This window comes from Anopheles bellator, chromosome 1, assembly GCF_943735745.2.
Source record: "Anopheles bellator chromosome 1, idAnoBellAS_SP24_06.2, whole genome shotgun sequence".
NCBI lineage: Eukaryota > Metazoa > Arthropoda > Insecta > Diptera > Culicidae > Anopheles > Anopheles bellator.
In genome coordinates this window covers 29,291,089-29,312,737 of record NC_071285.1, presented here as the reverse complement: position 1 = coordinate 29,312,737, position 21,649 = coordinate 29,291,089, and the positions used below count along the sequence as shown (strand labels likewise).

General features: G+C 49.5%; 1 protein-coding gene across 1 annotated transcript in view; it reads left to right on the top strand.

Moving 5' to 3' along the window:
* The first annotated feature begins 57 nt into the window (after positions 1 to 57).
* The window catches only part of LOC131211093 (serum response factor homolog), a 115,064-nt gene continuing 93,472 nt past the window's right edge, over positions 58 to 21,649 (top strand). The window contains exon 1 of the mRNA XM_058204450.1: positions 58 to 582. Within this exon, the coding sequence (XP_058060433.1) occupies positions 67 to 582 (516 nt within the window). The 5' untranslated portion in view covers positions 58 to 66. The remainder of the gene's footprint in view (positions 583 to 21,649) is intronic.

Below are 21,649 nucleotides of genomic sequence, written 5' to 3'. Positions count from 1 at the left end.
GCGCGAACCCGCGCATATTTTTTCGTGTGAACCGGTCCCAGAAAAGCCGCAAAAATTTGGGAAATAATGGATCCCACCGGGGGGCGCGATACGCGCTACAATCTCCAGTACATGATGCCGGAAACGCCAGAGATCTACGGCAACCCGAACGGGGGGTCTCTGGCGCGTCCACCGTCCAGCGGCGGGTTGGTGTCGGGGCAGGTGTCCATGTCCCGCGGGGGCTCCGGCGGCGGGACCGGCATGATGAACGGACCACAGTGCGGTAGTGGCGGCGGTGGTGGCGGTGGGGGTGGTGGTGGCGGCGGGGGTGGCTTATCGCGTGGTATCAAGCGCACCAACTCGGACTGCTATGACGACCGGCAGCTGGTGGTTGGCTCCGGACAGACGATGACCGGGCTCGACGGCTGTACCGTCGGGTCCGAGGTGGTCGACGAGAGCTACACCTCGCTGCAGCCGAAAAAGTCACCCCCGAGCAATGGCAAAAAGACGAAGGGTCGCGTTAAGATCAAAATGGAGTACATTGACAACAAGCTGCGGCGGTACACGACGTTCTCGAAGCGCAAAACCGGCATCATGAAAAAGGTAGGACCGCGACCGCACCGCGCGTACCGTTTGTTTTGTTTTGGTTTGGTTCGCACCGCAATGTTATGACGTTCGCGTGAGTGCTGCGACTGCATGGTGAGTGGCGCCCCTCGAGAGTGAGTGGCCGATGAACGAAGCGGAGCTGTCAAAATCAGCTTTCGTTGCTGGCCCGACCGGGGGGATCGCATATGTCGCTAGAAATGCGTAATGCACCCGGAAGAAGTGCAGCACGAGCCTTGCGGTTGCAATCGGCCGCACCGGCAAGGATCGAAAATGCCTGATCCGTCCCAAAGCCGACGGTGGGATTGCTGTGATTCGCGAGAAATCTATCCAAACGGTGGAACGGTGCGGCACCGAGCGGCTGAGCGGAGTTCATTCAGTCGCGCGTTCACTTATGATCTCATGTTGCTACGCAGATGTTGTTTTATCACCGGGAGCAAAAAATCCAGGCCTCCTCGATCGTGCGGATTCGCAATTTTCTACGTGTTGTGCCCACTTTATCGGTCACCTAAGGGCATTAAATGGATGGACAGAAGCAGCGGCTATCTTATCGCTTCCGTGTGCTAAATTATTGTGACCAGTCTGCGTTTCTCGAGTGCCGGTATCTTATCGGCGTATTGTGCGGCGTACTTGATAACGGCTTCTCGGTGCGAACCGGGCCCCATGATTGTGAAATTTTATATCCCCTGGCCAAGTCACGGTGGGCAAATTCGTTCGACTGGTCACCCATTGACAACAGAGATGAAAAAAGGAACGATAAGCAGGGAAACAGGCGAGTTTGTGAATAAAATACTTCACCGACGGCGCCCGTTATGCTTCGTTCACAAAAGCACCCAATTACAGTTGGAAAAATAAATTAAAAATCATCTTATCACAACATTCCAACGCCGGTTATAGGCCGGATCAGTTTGAACCGATCAGATCCAAAAAAACCGTTCCCCAAATAAAGCGGCAATTAATTAGGTTTGATTACGCCACCAAAAATGTGAGGTACATGCGCGCAGTAAAATTCTTGTCGCCCGTGTTGCGCGATAAAACAGCCGTCGTTTAAACATAATCTGCCAAAACACGGCTTCTGTCACCTTTTTGCCCCGGAAACCCCGGGGTCCTGACGGCGTCGTGGTCGGCCGAACAGTAGTGGTCGGTGAAAAGAATCAATTTCCCCGTCCTGCTGGCAAAAGCAGACACCGATCGTACTGCAGAGCCCTATTATTGAACTGTCGTTAAAAAGAACAAACTACTTCGAGTTTGTTCATAATAAAATAATTACTCTGCTTTGCCCGGGCACGGGAATGCGGTGCCACTAATTAACGATGCACACGTACAACACACACTTACACCACCGCCTTTGCATAAACGGTGATAAGAAGCGAGCGCCATTAACGATGCCCAAAAACATAGCTCTGCCATCTCGTGGCCCGCGCGCGAATCCGCTTGCCAAATGGCGGTGGCGGCGGTGACAAAACATTAGAGAGTGAGAGCTCCCCGTGTACGTGTGCTCGTAATTGTCGAATGGCCAATTATTCACCCTTTCTCCTTGTGGTCCTCGTTTTTATTTCGGGCCTGCACACCTTCCTTCGCCGGCGCTGTGGGGCGCCCCGTCGCCAAGAAGCCAAGACGGAGGTGGATCCACCTAAGGCCGGCCCTGTCTGTCGAGCCTGGTTCTACTCCTGCGGCCCTGCGGTGCACCGGGGCGAAGATTAATAAATAAATAAAACATCAATAAAATGTGTTCATTAATTTTTGAGCCGATCGTCCGGACTTTGGCCTCCGGTTTAGGGTCAAGTGGCTGGCCTCCTGGCTCCTCCTTTTCTGCCGGGTTGGAACCGGCGGGATTTTCTCGTTTCATTTTCTCGAGAAGCTGGACGCGTTGGTAAGGAAGCTTCGTGGGCACCCCATTCTCGAGCACACTTTTTGGCGAATATTTTATTGCGACCCAGCAGCGCAGCGATTGCGTAGGCCCCGCGAAGCCGTTCTTTAACGACCTTTCGGGGGGAGCGACCCCGGGGAAGAGAAACAACATTCAATTACTTATTCGCACTCGGCTCCCTCCGATGCAACTGCGCGGCACCACAACTGTCAACACGAGCTGCTGAAGACGGGGCACACCGAGGCCCCAAGGCCCCGTCAGCAGCGATGCGTTTCTTCGTGCGCCGAAGAGTGTTTCATCATCATCGTCGGTTGACGGGAGTTTTCGGCCAACGCTATAATTTAATTAATCTTTAACCATCAACTTTTATCATCGCCATCATTATCAGGCTCGTAAAAAGTGTGTTATCGAAATGTTGTTGTCGGCGGCGGCTCGGGTTACTCACTCGGGGTGCACTTCAATTTTTGAGGTCCCAGGATGCTGCTGCTTAAATACGTGACCCGCTTGCGGCTTCTAGTGATAGAGTGCGTCCCTTCGGTGGACTGGCTCAATGACTGGTTGCTTACGATATGTTATCTGGCCCGCCTGGAAAATGTCCGAGCAGGGAGTGGGCTCAACATAACACGACCATCAAGCGACTTTAGCATCGTTTGGCCACCTAAAAGGGTCTGCAAAGTCCAGTGCGTCATAAAATCGCGTATTAGTAAAACTGCTCGAAACTGCTCGAATTTTACCACAGACTACCAGCAACGGAGCACTTGGGATCTGGAGGAGCATTAAGCTTTGGCCACTGAACAGTCACACACAAACTAACGTGACACCCCTCGGGGCGGGAAATCTGCCCGAAGGATAATTGGTGGGGCCGCCTTAATTAGACGTTTACGTGTTTTACGGTGCCCGCTGCCCGTGCTTTTGCTTGCGCAGCCCGATTTTTGGGGTGTGAAATTACGCGCGAACCGCGCCAACTGCCAGGGTGACCGGGGCCGGGGCCATGCTGAAGATGATGACGAACCGGTTCTTCCGGTGAGCAGCAGCAGCAGCAGCGACCTTTGATAAGGTTTGCGTGTTTGGCGGCACTTACCGGCGAAGTGTTAAAGTCCTGTGGGATGGCTTAATTTGAGGCCCGCAAACGAGACCAGGCCGATAACCACACGGTTGCGTCCGGTGTCCACATGTGCATGGATGTGTGTGTGTGTGTCTGTGTGTGTGCGTTGACCTGATCACGATTCCCTGCGCAGCCATCGCGTGGCGTTCGTGGCGGGTGTTAAAGTTCACTCCACGTACTGCTCGAGACTGACCGATGGGTGGGGCCGCTTCAGGCTACCGAATGTGGAACACCTTTTATGGTGATCACCCTAAAACACCCGCACGATTTACGATAACTTTCTTCGATCCACTGCGATCGCTTCACCTTTACGGGCCACTTCCGGTTCTGCGTTTGCGATTCTTTTTTAATGAGCGGAGAGGATTTGCGGGATAATCCCAGAGAGTGCAGTCCACTCGAGCAGGGTGGGCCGATTAGGATAGCAATTGACCTTATTTTTGGTGGGAAAGTGTAACCCTATAAAGCTTATGGATACAAGCAGCAAGAAGCGACAAAAAAGAGGTTACAGTGTCGATAGAACAGCTAACTGTAGGATGCGAGGATCGTAACTTTAAGTTTATGTTAAAACACAAATAAACTAAATTTGTGGTATGTGCTGAGCTTTCCCAATGGATTTATTATTCTGCGTATCAGTCATGAAATTCCTCCTCATCCAGAGACTGGTATAGTTCAGCCAAAGTAATTGCTAAAGTTCTCAGCTACATCAGCGTTTCTTATAAATTGCTTCATGCTCAGTCCCATCCCGGTTGTCTAAAGTTCCTTCCCGTCAATGACTTCTGCCTTCGACACTGTCCCAAACGCGAAGGACCCGTTCACAGACTTTCCTTGCGATACTGGCTCTCCTCATTGACTTCCTGTTGGTGTCAAACTTTCACTTGCCGTTGTAATCCACTTTCGTGCTTCACTCTTCTCGAACCTCTGTCCGGCCATTCAGATGTTGTAGTTGCGATTTTGGGCACCTTTTGTGTATCAGCCAAATTTTGAAACTTTACTGTCTTTAAATTTAATTCAAGTGGCCAAAGGCTAAAATACCGTAATCCACGAGACTGTATAAAGATTGCCTTTATTGGGAATATGTAAGTGGAGAACTGGAATTTGGAACCTCATTTTGAAAGGAGTTATCCTTTGAGGGGATCCTTATGGCTACCGTTGTATGAAAGGAATGGAGTCGTAATGCAGGTTGTTCTGAAGAGGCCGTTGGCCGTTCGTTTTTAGAATTAAACAATTGATAACTCCGCCATTTGCAAACCTATGGCATCGTCGAGAGATTTTCCCACAAGAAAGCAAGGAAGTTGGCATAGAGCATGGAGTTCGATTGCCCAGCCCAACCCGGCAGCTCCGCTGGTGGCCTATATTTGGAATGCCACCGATCTACAGTTCGTACACTTCATTGGGTCAAATTACTCTAAGCCGAGCGGAGCTGAGGGTTTAGCTTTGTCGGGTCGTGCTCCACCGTGGGGTCTGGGTCTCGTCTACCATGAATGAATGACTCGCGGTCTCTCCCTTTCGACTGTTGCTAGGCCCGACGCCTGTGGTGCGCCTCGCGCAGCACGCCACATAGCGCGAGTGTTGCGCGAAAGCCCGGGCCACCGTTAAAGAGACTGGCGAGGGCGTGAGGCGGTCCGCACATGTGTTACATCTTTGGCGTCTTAGGCCACCGTCGGCCGGAAAACGGAGGTCGGTATTCGGAAAATTCACTAGCAACCGGCGCAAACCATGGACTACGCCCGTCGGCCCCGACCGAACGCTGGGCGAAGGGTCGGAAAAGGCACCCCAACGGTAGCAGTTGTTGTTGGTTGCGGCACGGTGGGGTGGTGTTGCTGTTGTCGGGAGCATCTGCCGTGGTGCTGCCGATTCCGAAATGCCACACTGGCCGAGCGGTTAGTCACGGCGACCGAGCCGACCTATGGACGGTGGTGGGGCGTTGGTCTAGGCTCGTGCCCTGACCCTTGCGATAACGCAGCGGGTTTTGGCGACTAGGCCTTCACCCGAGGCCGAGTCAGAAAGCGTGCAGCAGTTCGCGCCAGCGATTAGATAAGTCCGCGCCCGGCTATCGGAGTTGTGGCGATTTGGAACTCTGCAGCGTTTTAAGTCGTGGGTTCGGACCCAAGATTTAATACGCTAACGCGCCAACTAGATAAGAACTCCGCGCTGCTGGCGTCGTAGTCTTCCTAGTTCCGCTAGGTCTCCCTGTGGAACCCTGCTGTTCCCTGGGACCCTCAGGTGGCCGGCGGTGGTCCAGTTGTCTCTCTATCACATAATTAACACTTTTTCAATTAGAGATTCCCGCAGCCCTGCGCAGTAATCCTACGGGGCCCTAAGTGAGGCTCATAAAGTTGATGATGAGGCCGATGCCGAAGCAGTACGCAACCGTTGCGACGATTTGTTCCGCGTCGTTTCGTTCGTTCGTTGGCCGCGTCTCCGTGTCTTGTTGCTTAAATTACTTTTAAATTGTAAACCCATTGTGCTTGCCCTGTCCTCCGCTAGGCCTCCAACCGCAGACGGGGGGTAGAACTTGTTTGGGTTAATGTTTTGATCGGCCGTTAGACCCTGCGGCGGGCCCCGTCTGTTGGGGCTTCTGGCCAGGAAGGAAGGAGCCAACCAGCCAGCCAGTCCGGCCTAAAGGAAAAACAATCGATTGTCGATCAATCGACTTTGCTCACCACCGCCCTGTCTGAGGTCCCCCTTGCTCCCATCAGCTCCGCCCGTCTCCTGTCCACCATCTGTCTGGGCCGCGCTAGGTTGGGTGAAGAAGTCATTAACTTCTTCATCGTTCGGCTGAGGAGGTGTTTTGGGGGGTGGGCGCGTAAGAAAGCGCCGCGTTGACCTCGGCGCGAGGACCGCTGAGGCCTTTCCTGGGGTTTTATCAGCTTCTTTTCATCGTAATTAAAGGCGTAGAAAATGAACTTAACGAGGAGTCAACGAGCTCTCTTTATCGGCGGACGGCGATCGATCGATGATCTGTCGATCGTGATGCGGGGAAAGAGGCAACCAGCGGATCGGAATGTGTGGCGCTCTCCGTTGGGTGGGATGGGGCGCGCATAAAATAAAGTCCGTTCCTGCTTTCGGTGGGGAGGTCGTCTGTCAAGGAATTCGGGCCGGGGTCGCTTGATTTTTTGTGGCCTTTCAGAGTCGAATCGGTGGTGTTCTAGGTGACGCGTGGAGAACATGATTGTCGGGGGGGTCGTACGGGACTTCTTCCAGGTTTTTTCTTGGCCTCGAGAACCTCGGGTTTTCTGTCGAGTTCAATGCTGATCGAGCATCATCGATGATTTGGGGTCGCTGGGTGTGGAACTTTCGATTGTTTGTTGTGGGATTGGTGGCTGATTAACTTCTGTTTCGTTTTCACCGTAAACTATGGTTGCTGAATGCCGTGCTTTATTCCGGGTGGCCTCGGAAATTGTTGGGCCTCGGAATTGTTGGGACTTTTCTTGCAACGCTCACGAAGAATAATCGAGTGAAAATTCGAACCAGTTCTCTATGTTGAGGACCGGTTGTTTTCCGTTCGCTTTTTCGTGACTGCCAGTGGACTTTAAACCACGGTTCGGGCCACTCGCGCCTGGCCGTATGAGCTGGCGTATGTTTCGATATTTTGGCAACATGTGGGCCTTCTGCTCTACTAAACGGCGGTATGCGCTTCCGTGTATGCCCTGGGCACCCCTGGGGGAACAGAACGACCGGATCGGGTCGGCCATCGTTCGGTGCCCGGTTTTTGCTAAATAAACGCACAGAATTTATCATTCGCTAACGCCGAATGGCGGTGTGACCACACCGAGCGCGAGCGGGTGAATCGAAAAGTGATGGCCCTAAAAGCTAAACGACACTTGGATTTTTTGGAATTAACGATCTTTTATAAAACAATTGGGTTGTAATAAAACTATAATTTTGGAGTTCAGCCAGAGCGTGCAGCGATTCTCCTCAAACTATTTTTCATAGTTTGACAAATCCTCAGCAAGGCTTTTAAAATGATCTATAAATGCATGTAAAATATTATTATGGACAAATGTAACATTAGAGGAAGCACTGTGGCATCTGACAGTTGTGCAAATAATTATTGAAATGGATAATTAAAGCAATGTTTTTGAGGCTATAACCCTAAAGCTATTACCCTTTTATTTCCTTTTGGCAATAAAAAGGGGGTTTATTTTGACGATAGAATAGAAGATCTTGCCCAAGTCCAGGAGAACCATCAACATCGATTACATGGCCAAATTGCTATGGAAAGCAACGATTCCTCTGTGTAGGGTGAGATTGGAATGGTTAGATCTATTGTGAGCTTCTCAAATATGGTGAAACGGTTGATTCTTTCGAAAATGTGGCAGAATGGCTTCCAGCAGGGTGTGTTTCAAAAGACAAACAACTCGCCATAACTAATTTGAATAAATTAAGGTTTTCCATTCCAACCCCATAAATATGTATTTTTTCGGATTTGCGATTTCATTTAATATCAGGGCCCACAAGCGCCAAGTGCCGCTTATGATGTAATTTAATATTTGAATAATCGTTTAAAACTTTATTAAAATCGCGATCACTTTTGCAGCTGCCCGTTTTCATCGACCAAACCCGTGGGGCCGCTAGTGGATCGAGAATGAAAATCCGTGTTCGCTGTATGTTTGGTACTACTGACACGGCTAGGAAAATAGGTTACGCGGTCCAACCGCACACACATCGGCAGTAGTGGCAAGTGTGATTTTGCTCCCCAGAACGGTGATCGCGGCTAATCTTACTCGCTGACCGCGCTCGGTCCCGGTGAACGGTGGCCGCTAGACGGACGAAGGATCGGGACCGTGGGGGTGTGGAGCCGGGGAACCGGTGGAGCCGCGGAACCGGCGGATGACCACGTCACCACGCAAAACGTGCGCGCAGCTCGCGACCGGCCGGTCGTCGATCGTCCGAAAATGGTCTAAATATAGAGAGCGAAAATACCGACCAAATAGCAGTCCCACGCCGTTTTGCTCGCAGGACGCGAGCCCGGGGGGTTTTCCCCGGGGGGTGGCCGCGGACACTTTTCCGGGAGCGCGGGAGAGGAGAGCTTCACGCACACGCGTACAACCGACGACGCAATCGACGCACGTTGGCCGTCTGCTCCCGTAGATTTTCCTCCTGCTCGCCAGGGTTCGATGGTTGGTCTACGAGTCCCGACATTCCCGCCCCTCTGCCGCCAGACCACCATCTCCCGCAGTGCTCCGCGTGCCGCGCTCCACCATGAATACCTTTCCCGGTTTCGGGTGTATTTTCGGTGCGTATTTTTGGGCTTAAATGAGCTGTAGCGAGAGAATGAGCCCGGGAGGGTGAGATGAGTGGGCGAGCTGAAGGGTGCCTGTTTTCGATGTTGAATTTTCTACACCGTCCCCCCCCAATCCGCTGCGCCTTCTGATCACCCACCACCACCCACGTTTGAGGGACTTTTGGGGAAGTCGAAGCAACATCGAACAGTTTGGGAGGCAAACAGCAGTGAGCGGTGAGACCCCCACGCGACTCTATCTATCTCTTTCGCGATCATCAACACGATCATCGTCTTCCGTGTTGTGGCTGTGAAATGACAACCACCTTTTGCTGCTTGCGCTGCGTATTACGACACATGTCCGCCAGTGTGACATTAGTGAGACCGGGGCCGGGACCGTCCGGCGTGCAGTTTACTGGCCGGTTGCCCACCAGGCGGATGGGACACTTCGCGAAAGGCAGATGCACGAATGGAGCAAATAAAATACAAGAAAATGGGGAAATTATTTTGCCCACAATGTAGCGGGCGGCTTGACTCGCGAAAATTACCGACATCCCTGTCCCGGGATTCGAGTGGCCCCGTGTGTGTGCGAGAAGCGCACATAAACAATAACGCGTAATCGGTTTCGGGATTTAATTCGGGCAAACACCGCCACAACGATGGCGTTCGCTCTCGCTCTCGCGCTCGGTATGCTGCCTTTAAAAATATCGCATCGGGGCCAAAAAATCCGTCCAATTCCGGGGTTCGGAGTCCGTGGGGCGCACAATCGTATGATTCACCGGGAGGCGCGCTGACACGACAAATTAGATTTTCGTGGGCCAGGCCGGCTCGCCATTGAAGCTTCTGACAGCATATTTATTGCTTTTGGCAGTGGCGTGTGTTGTTTGCTCCATTTGATGCACGCCCTCTTACGGGCTAATACTGTCGTTAACTTATGAATTGCGCTCATGATTTTATCAGTGTAAAAGAAACTAATTATTAGAAAAATTATGACTGTCAAACTGATCACACTTTGCCTTTTGCCCAAATTGATCGTTCCGTTTTGAAATGTCCTTCTCCTTGTCTCTTATTTACTTACCTTACGTTTTTCTTTGTTTTATTTTTTACCTCTTTCACAAATTCATTACTATCATTCAAAAAAGGAATTCTTTCCAAATAGTTTTCCTTTTCAAAATCGTTTTATGTCATTGTAGCCATAATGCAATCTCTAACCGTCACTAATTTATGCTTTTGTTTTTCAAACTTTATTTCTTGCACTTCATTCGTAGATTTTATCCACTTTTTTGGTTAACGCTAGCTAATAAAATATAGTGATCCAATTTTTAAATGATGTTTCATAAAAAAATTCTTTCTTTTCTTAAAACATTGTGCAATCTGTTAATAATTCCCAACATTGTCATCGAAAAATATGTTAGTCCAGCTTCAAGTTACGTAGTACAATACGTGATCTGTTCAAAGGTCATTGGAACTTGTGAATTTTGCGGGCTATGTATTTCCGAAGTTCGTTCTTTTTGTGCCGTCATTTTCGTAGTCTGCCATTTCGGCCATTTTGAATGGTTACTTCCTTTTTTTGCAGCTCCTTTGATAAGACGTGTTCTTGGGTTGCCTACGATTTAAAACAAACTTGATCAATTGCATCACCCAAAATATGTATTAAATTGTGTACGGAAAACGGAATGAAGTGCTCAGGCGGCACTCCAAATATGTTGATTGATTGTGAAGCTGGGCTGAAGTAACGTTTATCGGTGGCACAACACGTTTTCAGAGGAACTAGAATTTCAGAGGACGTAGAAAAGCGTGCCGGGCGTTTCGACTAAGGAACGAAGGACCGGATTTTCGGTAGAGCTAAACCATCACAATATTTTTGAAGCCATTGCTTTGCTTGAACCGTCAGCCGCCGAACGGCAACTAATGGCCACACGTGATCGGAATGAAGTTAATTTTTGACAGTTTGAGTAGAGTTGCCCCACGAAAGCCGGAACAGCCGCCAAACAGGTGTCAAACGATGCTTCAAACTTATCTTCCATCGTTCGAAATGAAAGCCAAAAAAAAAAAACCCAACCGAAAAGCGATTATGTAGATTTATTATCCTTTCGCCCGGGGCCTAAATTATGTCAAGCTCTCGAAGTGCGCGATGCATCGATGGACAATGATCAAGCAAAAGAGTCGCTTTGTCGCGCTCTTCGGCTGTTATTTCGCACACCACCTTTAATGATATGCTTAGGCACCCCGACCCGCCGACCCCGACCCGACCACCACGAGGCGAAGGTCCTGCGGTCTCCAGCGATCGATCCGCCGGTGTTAAGGCGATTTGCACCATTAATCATTTGACACTTTGGGCCCCGCCGGTGGACGGTTTGGGCCGCCGGACACTAACGCGGTGGCCACGACGACGGTGCCCTCGCTAAGCTTCCGAGAGCTGAGCCGCGAGTCCGGAGGAGAGCTGATGGTGAAATGATCTTCGTACGTTCCGTTTCTTCTGTTCCACCGTTCGACGGCCGTCCACGTCGCCATGTATTTACATAGGCACCTCCCCCCACAACCATCCCCTCGACGGGTGGCGGTGGGTGTTTGAGAAAGCAACGCCCGCTCGCGCGCGAGATGTGTCATCGCGGTCCGATCTTTCCAGGACGCAGCACCGAAGCGCACCAGATTTAATGAGTTTTTTTCTCCGGTCCGGCTTATGCTGGAGGTGTCGATGTCCGTGCTGGGGAAAATGGTGCATAACCGCGCGGCGATCGATCGATCGATGGCGGCTGCCTGATAGTCGGGGATAATGGGACTTCTCATCCGTCCATCGATCTCCACCGATCGTGGGGAGTTTTTGAAAACTCATCGCTCAGCGGCAGGTGCGCTAAGCCAGTGCCGCCACCGCCGCCGCGGCCGTGGGGTCCTGCAGCGCGCAACATTAATCTTTTAATTATAAACCCATTCACGGGCGCGTAGTCGAGGACCCCGCTTCGCGTTTATGCTATTTGTTTGGCGCGCTTTGTTTGACGTTCGTTTGTTTTCGACGGGGTTTTGACGGGTTTTTGTTTTTCGGAACGCAAACATAAATACCGCGGCGTTTAGGGCCGATTGATTGCATTATGATTATGAATATTGGTTTGGCATTGTGGGGCCGGTGTGATTGGGGTTTGCATCGGGATGCTCCTCTCCGGGGGCACCCGCCCCACGCTCTGGCGATGTCCGGCTGGCGATGCTGGGGCTGGATAAGTGGAGTTAATGAGAAATGGTTCGCGCGGCCGGTCGGTGGTCATTTGTCATTTCTTGTCGACGTCGCCTATTAGGCGACTAAGGAAAGCCCACATTCCGAACGGCGACGGCGAAGACGGTGGGGTTATCTTGGAGAGGAAATACCCGCGTGGAAACTTTGGAAGTGCAGGTAGCCTATCCTGGCAACCCGAAATCCGTTTTTAGGTTATTAAAAGTAACAGTAATGAGGAACAATTTTTAAGAGAAATTATTTTTTGTGTGAATTTTATACTTGCTATAAAGTGCTATAAAAGTGGTCAAAAATAACAGAAATTCCTCACCAAAACATATCGAAAGTTCGATTATGACTCGGAACATCATTCTTTATTCTTCTAAATCTATATCATTATCTTCAAAATAATCCTTACTCTATGCAGTACATCATTGGCTGCATTTGTTCAATTTTTCGAATCGGAAAGTTATTTTTAGTAATAGTGTTCAACACATTCTTCGTTTCGCTCCTATCTCAAATATTTACTGTAAAAGATGTCCTCCGATCGGTTTCTTGAGTTAAGCAAATAGCAATGAACATGAAATAAATGATAATTGCCTCTCCACAAATCTGATCGATTTTGACGCACAGAATTACGGAGACGCAAAACACCCAAACAGTATTCTTTTTTGACAGTTTGACAGGTCGAAAAAAATTCGTAATGCACCAAATCCACAGATCACCGTAATGTATTACTTCAAGCCTTGGCTGACAGTAATATTTGGTCCTTTAAAGATTCTAAAATGTTTTTTAAATAAAAAATTCACGGTAGCCTTTAGCCAGGATCGCGCCTATTTTGCCAAAGCCTTGCCGATGGTGAGCTCCATGCACATCGTTTAGGAGTTGCAGGGCTGGTCCAAGAAAAGAACCTATTGCAGGCTGTTTCAGAAGTTCAGAACTCCGATTTGTCAAGTCGCTCTCTGTAGGTTGGCAAATTTTAGTTGTAAAACCTTTCTTACATTAGTTTGTGATACAAACATAAGATAGAGGGAAGAAGTGTTTCGCAAAATCAATACAAATCGTGCTAAATTCGGACAGCAAAATAGCCCGATGCGAAACGGAAAGAGATGATCGTGTGTTAAGAAGCAACATAAATATTCAATCCCTGTCGCCAGAGAAGAGAGAGAGAGAGAGACAGATGAATCCCTTTCTGAAAGCGCACAACGCGATAAGCAGCACGGCTACGGAGTGGGCCGCGAGTGACAATTATCGCGATCGCTATCGGAACATAAGTCCGGTACAAACGATTCCCGCGGTGCACTCCTCTCGGGGTCCGTTCGGTACATGTTGCCCCTCGCTGCCGCGCGAAGAGTTGGCGGGTTTGTTCGCACCTCTTGTGCTCCACCGATAATTGATCGATTGTTCTGTTGACTCGCGGGTTACTCTGCGGTGCGGCGGTTTGGTGGAGGAGCAGAGGAAACGCGCTCATCGATCGGCGGGAATTGAATTCTATTTCCTGAGCGCGAAGAAGCGCGACAAAATGAAAACACGGGAAAAAAGAGGAAGGTTCCTTCGGTCCGTAAGCTGGCCAGTGCCTTGCGATTTGGGCCCGCTCGGCTGGTGACGATGCGCAGCATCAAACATCGTTTTCTTTGATTTTCTTGCTTCGTTTGCGCGAAGTGAATTTGGTGGATGTTTGTCGGCCACTTTTGTGGAATTAACTTAAGCGAAAAAAAACAATTTTATCGAACAAATTTAATAGAATTAGTTCAGTTCAGTTCAGTTCAGTTCAGTTCGGTTCAACAAATGAAAAACAAACAAAAATAAAATGAAAGGACAATTTTCTTTTAATGAGTTTTTGTGGAATCTGTAAATTATTGCATTTTAAGGACAGTTCTATAAAAGCCCCCAATTGCAAGTATTTATTCCAAGTGCACTGGTTAGTGAAAGTTCTTAAAATTATAGCATTCGGCTAATTCTTAAAAATTTTATGTTCTGGACATTTCGCAATCAGTAAATTTATGCTTTCACAGCATTTAATCCACTGAAGAAATTTAATGCAACATAATTATGCTAGCCGATACTCTGGGTCGTCCGCTTTCTTTGGTCACAGGCAAAGTGACCCTTCTATTGTTGGCTCAACGTAAGCGATTCAACGTGTGCCAACGGTTTTAGCCAATTGGCTTAAATTAATTGTGTTCTCGGCTCGGCACGGCTCGCGTCACGCGTCACAACCAGCTGCGTCTGGGGCAACAAGCTCAGAAACAAGCGCACGGAAGTCAGCCCACTAATAAGGGCCTCCGGGCAGGGACGGGAATATATATATGAAAGGTGTTGATTTTATGGTTCATATTCATAAATTTATGCGTTTTGCACCCGCAGCGAAAACAAGTCCCCAGCCCAGCGCGAGCCGCGCGCGGTCCCAACGTGGGCGACGACGGCTGCTGCTGCATTCGCGCGCGAGCTCTCGCGCAAGGAACTACTGCGCGAGGAGCCTCTCGGAACTAAATGTGGTTCATTTACATCTTGTCGAAACACGGTCGGTTCGTTTCGCTTTTTTGCGCCCCGTGCTGGGCGTTTGCTCCATGACTGGCTCCCGGGTTTTTTTCTTGTTCTGCTTGTGGACTTCTGCCCGAGTATCGGTGGTGCGGTTTGCATATCTCTTACCACGAACGCCCAACGGCCGGCTTCCGGATCGGGCATCATAAATAACCGAATGTTGTGCCTCACTCTCTCCCGGGGGCTCTCCCGTGCATTCTTTCGCATAATGTTGCACGCCCAGCATCTTGCGTAGTGTAGTGCCAGGGTGTCTGGGCCAGTAAATTGATAGCCCAGTTCGGGAGCGCGACCAGGACCTTCGGCCGAATAATGGAGCCAGCAGAAGGATCAGAAAGAGAGAGAGAGCCTTAGAGATGGTGGGCAGTGCATAAAGAAAATGATATTATTATTGTCCGCACCATCTGACCGTCTGACAATATGTGGCTCGGCGTTGGCTTCTGTTTTGCTACCGTTTTGCGGTTTACATTTTTCCTTTTTGTTAGCCACTTTTGCCCCACGTTCAGGCCAGAAGGTGTTGCAGCTGGGCGGGGATCCTGCCACGTTCACGGCAGCCTCGTCGTGTTCTGTTTGGCACCTCGCGAGGCCGTCGTTCTTCTCGGTGCTCTAATAAATAAATATTCCGCCACCGAATGGGCTTAGAAGCCCATGGGCCACAGCCACACAATGCTCGGTTTGCGCGCTGAGAAACGATGCCGAAACGGGGTCCCTCTTTCAGCGGTTCCAATTCTTGGATTTTATTGGATTATCGCAAGGACGCGATAACACGATCGCACTGCTGCTCCAGTATTTGTTTGCTCTTTTTTCCGCATTTTTTTACGGGTTCGGTTGCCGTTGATCCTTATACCCCCGTAAGGACCCCTGAGGACGAACGTCGTGCCTTCGGGGCGATTATTATGCAGTGTTAAGTTTCGAAACAATTGCTTTCAATACAAATTTTTTCGTGTTGTTTTGTTGCATTTTCCTTTCGGTCTCGCCGATTGTGTTTCGGGCTCTGCCAAAGGCGGCCTGTGGGCCGCTCTTTGTGCGATTGTTGTCGTCGGCGATGACATTGGCGGCGCTGCTGCGCTGGAGATTCGACGGTGATATAGACTTTGGCTGTTGTTTCGGTTTTTACCGGTCACCATTCGGGCGGTTTTGGGCCACCGAAACCAGCTCGACCGGAGTGACAACAGAAAAAAAGCTCGAAAAGTGTGGCCCATGCACACATACACGCATCACACAGATAAGGAGTGTAGGCACACTCTGTTACTATGGTGGAACGGCTGCTAGAACTGGTTCAAACGCGGTGCCGATCCGAACGGTGTAACGCCTGGCAGCATTATTCCACGGATAGCGACGCTGGAAACTGTTTCGCGTCGTGTCGCTTATCAAGATGCTTATCAACAGACTGGCGAGCATGTGAGAGACGTAGCGTAGGGACGGTGGCGAACTGTGACGTTGGTTTTGGGCAGCGACTAATTTTTCGGGGAAGTTGGGCCCCGGCTGGGACCGTTATCGAAATGTAGTCATCATCGCGATCAGATTTTATGACCGTCCCTGGTTCTGGGACGCGAGCCCGTTCCGCGAGGGTCTCGCAGCCAGTTCGAAGCTCTAGGAATTTCTCATAAGGTTTTTTTTTGTTTTTTTCGATAATAATCTCACTCTATGCGATCGTAGCTGACTTCGGTGGGCATCAGCATCAGCCATAGTTTTCTTTTATTATGAGCTACGATTAGATTTGTGTTGATTCAAACTCGGAGTGCTTTGTGCGGTTTATGTTTTGTATTTATGATGTTTTAACTGATTACTTTACTTTTTACTCGTTTCGGTAACTTGTGACATTGTTTTTCATTCTTCTTTTTATTTATTGGTCAGAGTAAGATTTTTATAATATTTTTGTTTTCATTTTTTATCATTGTTTTCATGTTTTTTCTTCTTTAACCTTTGACCAACTTTATGTAACTGTAACATACTGTTGATTTTCCTTTCGAACAAGCCACGTACGGCCTCAACTTTATTTATTTTGTTTTTCTTAATTTTCCATTATTTATTATTCATTGATTTCGATTGAGTTCTATGAACCTTTCTTGGCCTTGTTGATTGTTTGCTTGTGCCCCTTGGTATTGGGTTTTCTATATGTCCTATTACGTTTCAATTTCAATTGCGTTCAATTTAAAGATTTATTTGTTCCATTTCACGTAACAAGTAGTTCAGATTATTAACTTGCTTTCTCCTTTTTCTTGTCCATTTGACAACTTGTCCAAGTATTGAAAGTTTATTATTCTCGTTTTGAATATTTCCCAACTTTCGTCTTTATCCTCTCGCAGTTTAATGTGGTTCATATTTCTAATTTACGATTGCGTTGTGTAGGATTATTCCTTTTTATTGCCGTTATGGCCACTCATGTCGTAAGTAGATCCCCTTTGCCAATGCGACCACGCTCCGTTTCGTGACACGGGTCCCACCCCCCCGTGGAGGCTGGTTCGGGGAGCAAAATGTTGTTTATATTAACACCCCTAAGTGCTGCGGGAGAAACCATTAACCGACGAGGAGCCCAGCCCAGGTCGCCCTCATGCCCCTCGGTCGCGGCCGGTCGTGGGTGTTCTACTTACATGGCTCGCGCGCGCCTCGCGTATTTGAAGCATCTCATGAATTTTAAAACTATTTGTGTTGTGACCGAAGTACAAAAAGCATTTTTAACTCTCGACCTCTCGACGGTCTCGGGGCCCCGGGTGGTGGACGGATTACGGATTACCCGGGTTCCTTTCGGGGCGGATGCTTATGTTTAATCAACCTCCAGCGACCGATCGTGTGCTGCAGCATGAGCGTCCAAGGGGCCCGAAAAGGGGCCCGGGAAAAGGTGCTCGAAGTACTTCGGCGCGTTCTCGTCCACCAGTTGCGGAATGCCGCACCACTCGCGCGGTCACCCGCGCAAACACGCGCCCCTTTAATTCGCACGTGTGTTGGGAAGCTAAAAATCCGTAGCCACTGTGTCGCTGGAGTTTGTTTGGTGATTTTATTATTTATTTATTTTGCACCTTTGTCCAGTGGAGCAGCGGCAGCCGCAGCCGGTCCTTCGTTTGTCGGAATCCGACGTCGGAAGATCACAGTTTCGATCCGCCGCCGCTGCCACGTTAGTCCCTTGCTACGTTTGTTCACACTTCTTCACGGACCGCTGGCCCCGTGGAGGTTATGCTAATTTTGCGCACTGCTCCCCCACACCCCATCGCTGCGCTAACCCGCTGCTTTGTCTTTTGGGTCCTATCCGTGGTGGGACCGGAGAAGGTGAGAGTGCAAGATGTGCCACCGTTTCGTGGGTCCTCGGGTCCTCGGCGCTGCAGTCGCAACCGTTTGCACGCCATTTTAATGGGCGGCGGCGGCGGAGGGCGTTGCAATACTTGGCACCTTCGGGCGGATGTCGGTGGCGGCGGTGTCTTCGAAAAAAAAATCCATTCGAAAGTTGCAGCCCGTCCCGCGCTCCATTCAGGCGTTCCGAAAAGTGCCGAAAACTTGAAAGTGAGCTACGCGATCGCGGGCGCGCGCGCCCAACCAGGGAATGAGAAACATATGTTCAAACATAAATTCACACTTTGCCAGCCGGCACGATGCAACGGGCGGGACGAGAACCCTCTCGGACGGCCGGATGGCCGGACGGGCCGGTTGCCATCCGACCCGAATATTCGATTAAGCGCGTTTCGTCTGTCGGAAGAACGCCGCGGAACGGCACGATAAACAATGCGCCGCCGGGATGGGTCCTGGGGTGGCAACGATTCGGCGGGAAGGCGGGGGGACCTGTCCGGGATAATCCGGGGGACCGGGTTTTACATCATACCGCTCGCTCTCATCCGCCCAGTGTCGTCGCTGTGGAGCAAATTAAAAGTAAATGTTTCGAATGTTTCGAATTCATTGAATGGGAACACTCAAGATGTGTGAGTGGCTGTTGATTGGTTGATCTTTTTCATTATTCTCATTGCATTGTGCGTTAATGTAGAAACTTTAAGGTGATATTGAAAATGGAAAGTTTTGCAAAAATAATGTTTGTAGAATAATGTTTCAGTCATCAAATCAATCGGGGTTTTTAAACGCGAAAAAGGCAGCATGCGAAACATTCCTGAATGAATATAAAAATGTTGGAGTTTTGTTGGAGTTGCAAATGTTGCTCTAAACCGTAACGATCATGTTAAGTTTAGGAGACGTTTTGCAATTGCTGGATCTTCACGGACTTGAAGTCCACACTATAAAGTAGAATGGTTTCAAACAAACTGATCAGTCCTAATAATTGCTTAATAGCTAACGATTGAACATAAGAGGGCTGTTGAAAATTTTTTGCGACATTTGAATTTTCGAGGGCTACGTATACGCTAAGCTACACATGTCAGTGACTTATGGTGAAAAGTTCGGCCATTTTAGGTAAGCAGTCAATTTTTGACATCTGTTTTGCTTGGGCGTGTTTTGGCCCATCGTCAATTTTTGGGTTTCCAAAAAAAAAGGATGTCGCAGAAAGAGTATAGGGAAAGAAAAATCAGATATACGTAGGCCGCGAAAATTCAAATGTCGCCAAAATTTTTGGACATCCCTCGTACTTTTAATGGGACATGTTTTATTTGGGACACTGAAAACTGCATCGGGTCGGCTAGTAAGCTGAGAACTGTTTCTCTGCAGCGTAATAAGTGTCACTGCATCAGAGGACTAGCATAGTACAATCTTAAATTAGTTTGACGATGATATATAGATACCAGTAGAGCAGATACCAGATGGTAGCTTGTAGTTCGATAGTAAATGTATCTTGAGTTTGTAGATTACATTCAGTTCTTGTACACAAGAAATAATACGATATGTTGGCAAACTTTTCATCAACTTTTGGGAAACTCACTGCAGTCCGATTCATGATCCTTTAATTTAGAATTAATTTGATGGAAGCATTTTACTTCCTTCACAAATCATTTCAACGCAGGCAGCGTCTTCGTGGCATATTGTTGGAGTCTGATGTCAATTATCGCAAACGATTTAATCCCAGGCTCTATTAGACTACCAGTAGGTCATACAATTTATTTTTCATACAAAAAGTACAAACCTGTGTGGTGCCACGCCTCATGTTTTGAACTTCTTTGTAGACCTTTTAGCGTCAACTGCTCCTTCAACATAAGCTCTCTATCAAACGCTCATTCAAATCGGTGAACGCCGAAAGACAAGCACCCATCAACGACCCAACCGAAAGCCTCGAGAGGACCTCACCCTAATTTCTGACCTTCTCCTCCCGGGGCGCTTTGAGTGGATTAAGTGACCGCGAGCGCGCGCGCGCACGCGCAAAGGATGATCGCGCATCTCGCCAGTTGATTCGAACTTGAACTGAAGACGACGCCGGTCTCCGGTGCTTCTGTCACGGGACGATTCCTCACTCAAGTAATTGCACAGCCGGTCGATCGGTAGTGAATTAGTGGTGCGCACAGGTAATGGACACTTGAGACACTACCATCTTTCCCCGGTGCCCGCGTAGAACTGCCCGTCCGTTCTAATGGTCCTCGGACGACGGGTGCTCATTAGCAAACGCGATGAAATGGCCGAGGGCGCGCGCGCTCCTCGCTTCAGCGCCTTGTTTGGAGCGAATAATTTGCGTGGCACGGCCGCGATGGCTCGCGATTACTATCTGCTCGCCGCCGGCGGAGCACGTGCCCGGCCCAATAATTAGAAAGCACGAAATGGTCGAAATTCGATTTCGGTCAATCAATGGGCTGCGTGCGTGCGCCGGCGCGTGACATTGCCGTCCCCCGCGGCGTTGAACCTAATTTACGTGCGTGCGTGTGCGTGCGGCCCGCGTAATGCGTGCGTAATATGCAAATGATTTAATCAACGTATCTTAGATGAACGCCCCCTCCGGGAGAAAAGGTGTCATAAATTTTGATTGAGAGGAAGAAGGACGCTGTCGCTGTGGTCTGGCTTCTCTCGGGGTGCACACAGGTGCCTTTCTACACCTTCTCTCCGTGGTGGAGAAGGTGGTACCTGTCCAGGGTTCCTGGGCGAACAAATGCGCAAAATTTGATGTGTCCCACTCATCGTCGTCGTCGTCGCGTGAAGCAGCGATCGTTTCGCCAGATACGCACTGCTGCTGCTCTCTCGGTCTCTTTCTCTCTCTCTCTCTCTCTCTCTCTCTCTCTCTCTCTTTCTGGCCTACACCCCGGCCGAAGAATGAATCATAACCGGTTGCCGTTTGTTGCGGAGGTGCGCTCTGTGCTGGTTCGAGTGGGGTTCGTCGCTTACGTCGCCTCGTGCGCTCATTGATGTCTTTTGTTTCAACGCTTCGCATGGGGCCGTTTCGTGCGTGGTGGTGCGTCTATTTAGAGGCGATTGCTTTCCAATCCGAGTTAATCGATAAAAACGGGCGCCAACGGTCGAGTTTGAAGGAGACGCCCTACCCGGGGCCACTAATCGAATTGGACGAACCCTGTCCGCTGGACCTGTCCGCGTGTGTTCGCTGTGGCTTAATTAATAGCTTAAAAGCTCATTATAATATGTTTCCCCACAAATTGAATCAAGACATGCGGGACATGGTGGGTTTATTGTGGAGTTTGACTAAATCTACCCAGGGCACGGAGTGTTCGTTAGCAAGGTAGATAAATAGAGGAGAAATGCGTCACAAATCTCGCCACACGGATGTCGCTTCGTTTGAATAATTTAATCGCGTTCTGAAGCTGCAAAACCCAGAAGATTCGCTCACCGCTTGTGCGGGCGTCTCCGGCCTTTGCGTGGGCTCGCCGTCAAAGGGCGGCGGCGCACGCGGTTCCCGTTTCACGTGCCCTTCTCGACTGTGGGGCGCGCGCGCGCTCGAAGGTCGCCCGTGGGAAGTGGTCCGCCTTTCTGGATCCCCGCTCCGATTAACGTACGGCGGGGGTTTGCTTATAACTCCGTAATTATACGGTTTCGGTTTCGGATTGGATTAAGAGGCCGCCGGCGTGGGGCCCTGCTTGAGACAACAGGTGTCGTATGATTTATTTAGGTACTAACCGGCGACATGACTAATCGCCGCGCGATCGTTGGCTAGCTGGAATATATATGGGTATAATGGACGGCTACTTTCAGCAACATTAGGGCGCCATTTCACGCTATCTTAATGTCGTGGGGGCTTTGTTTCCTGTAGTTTGTTGT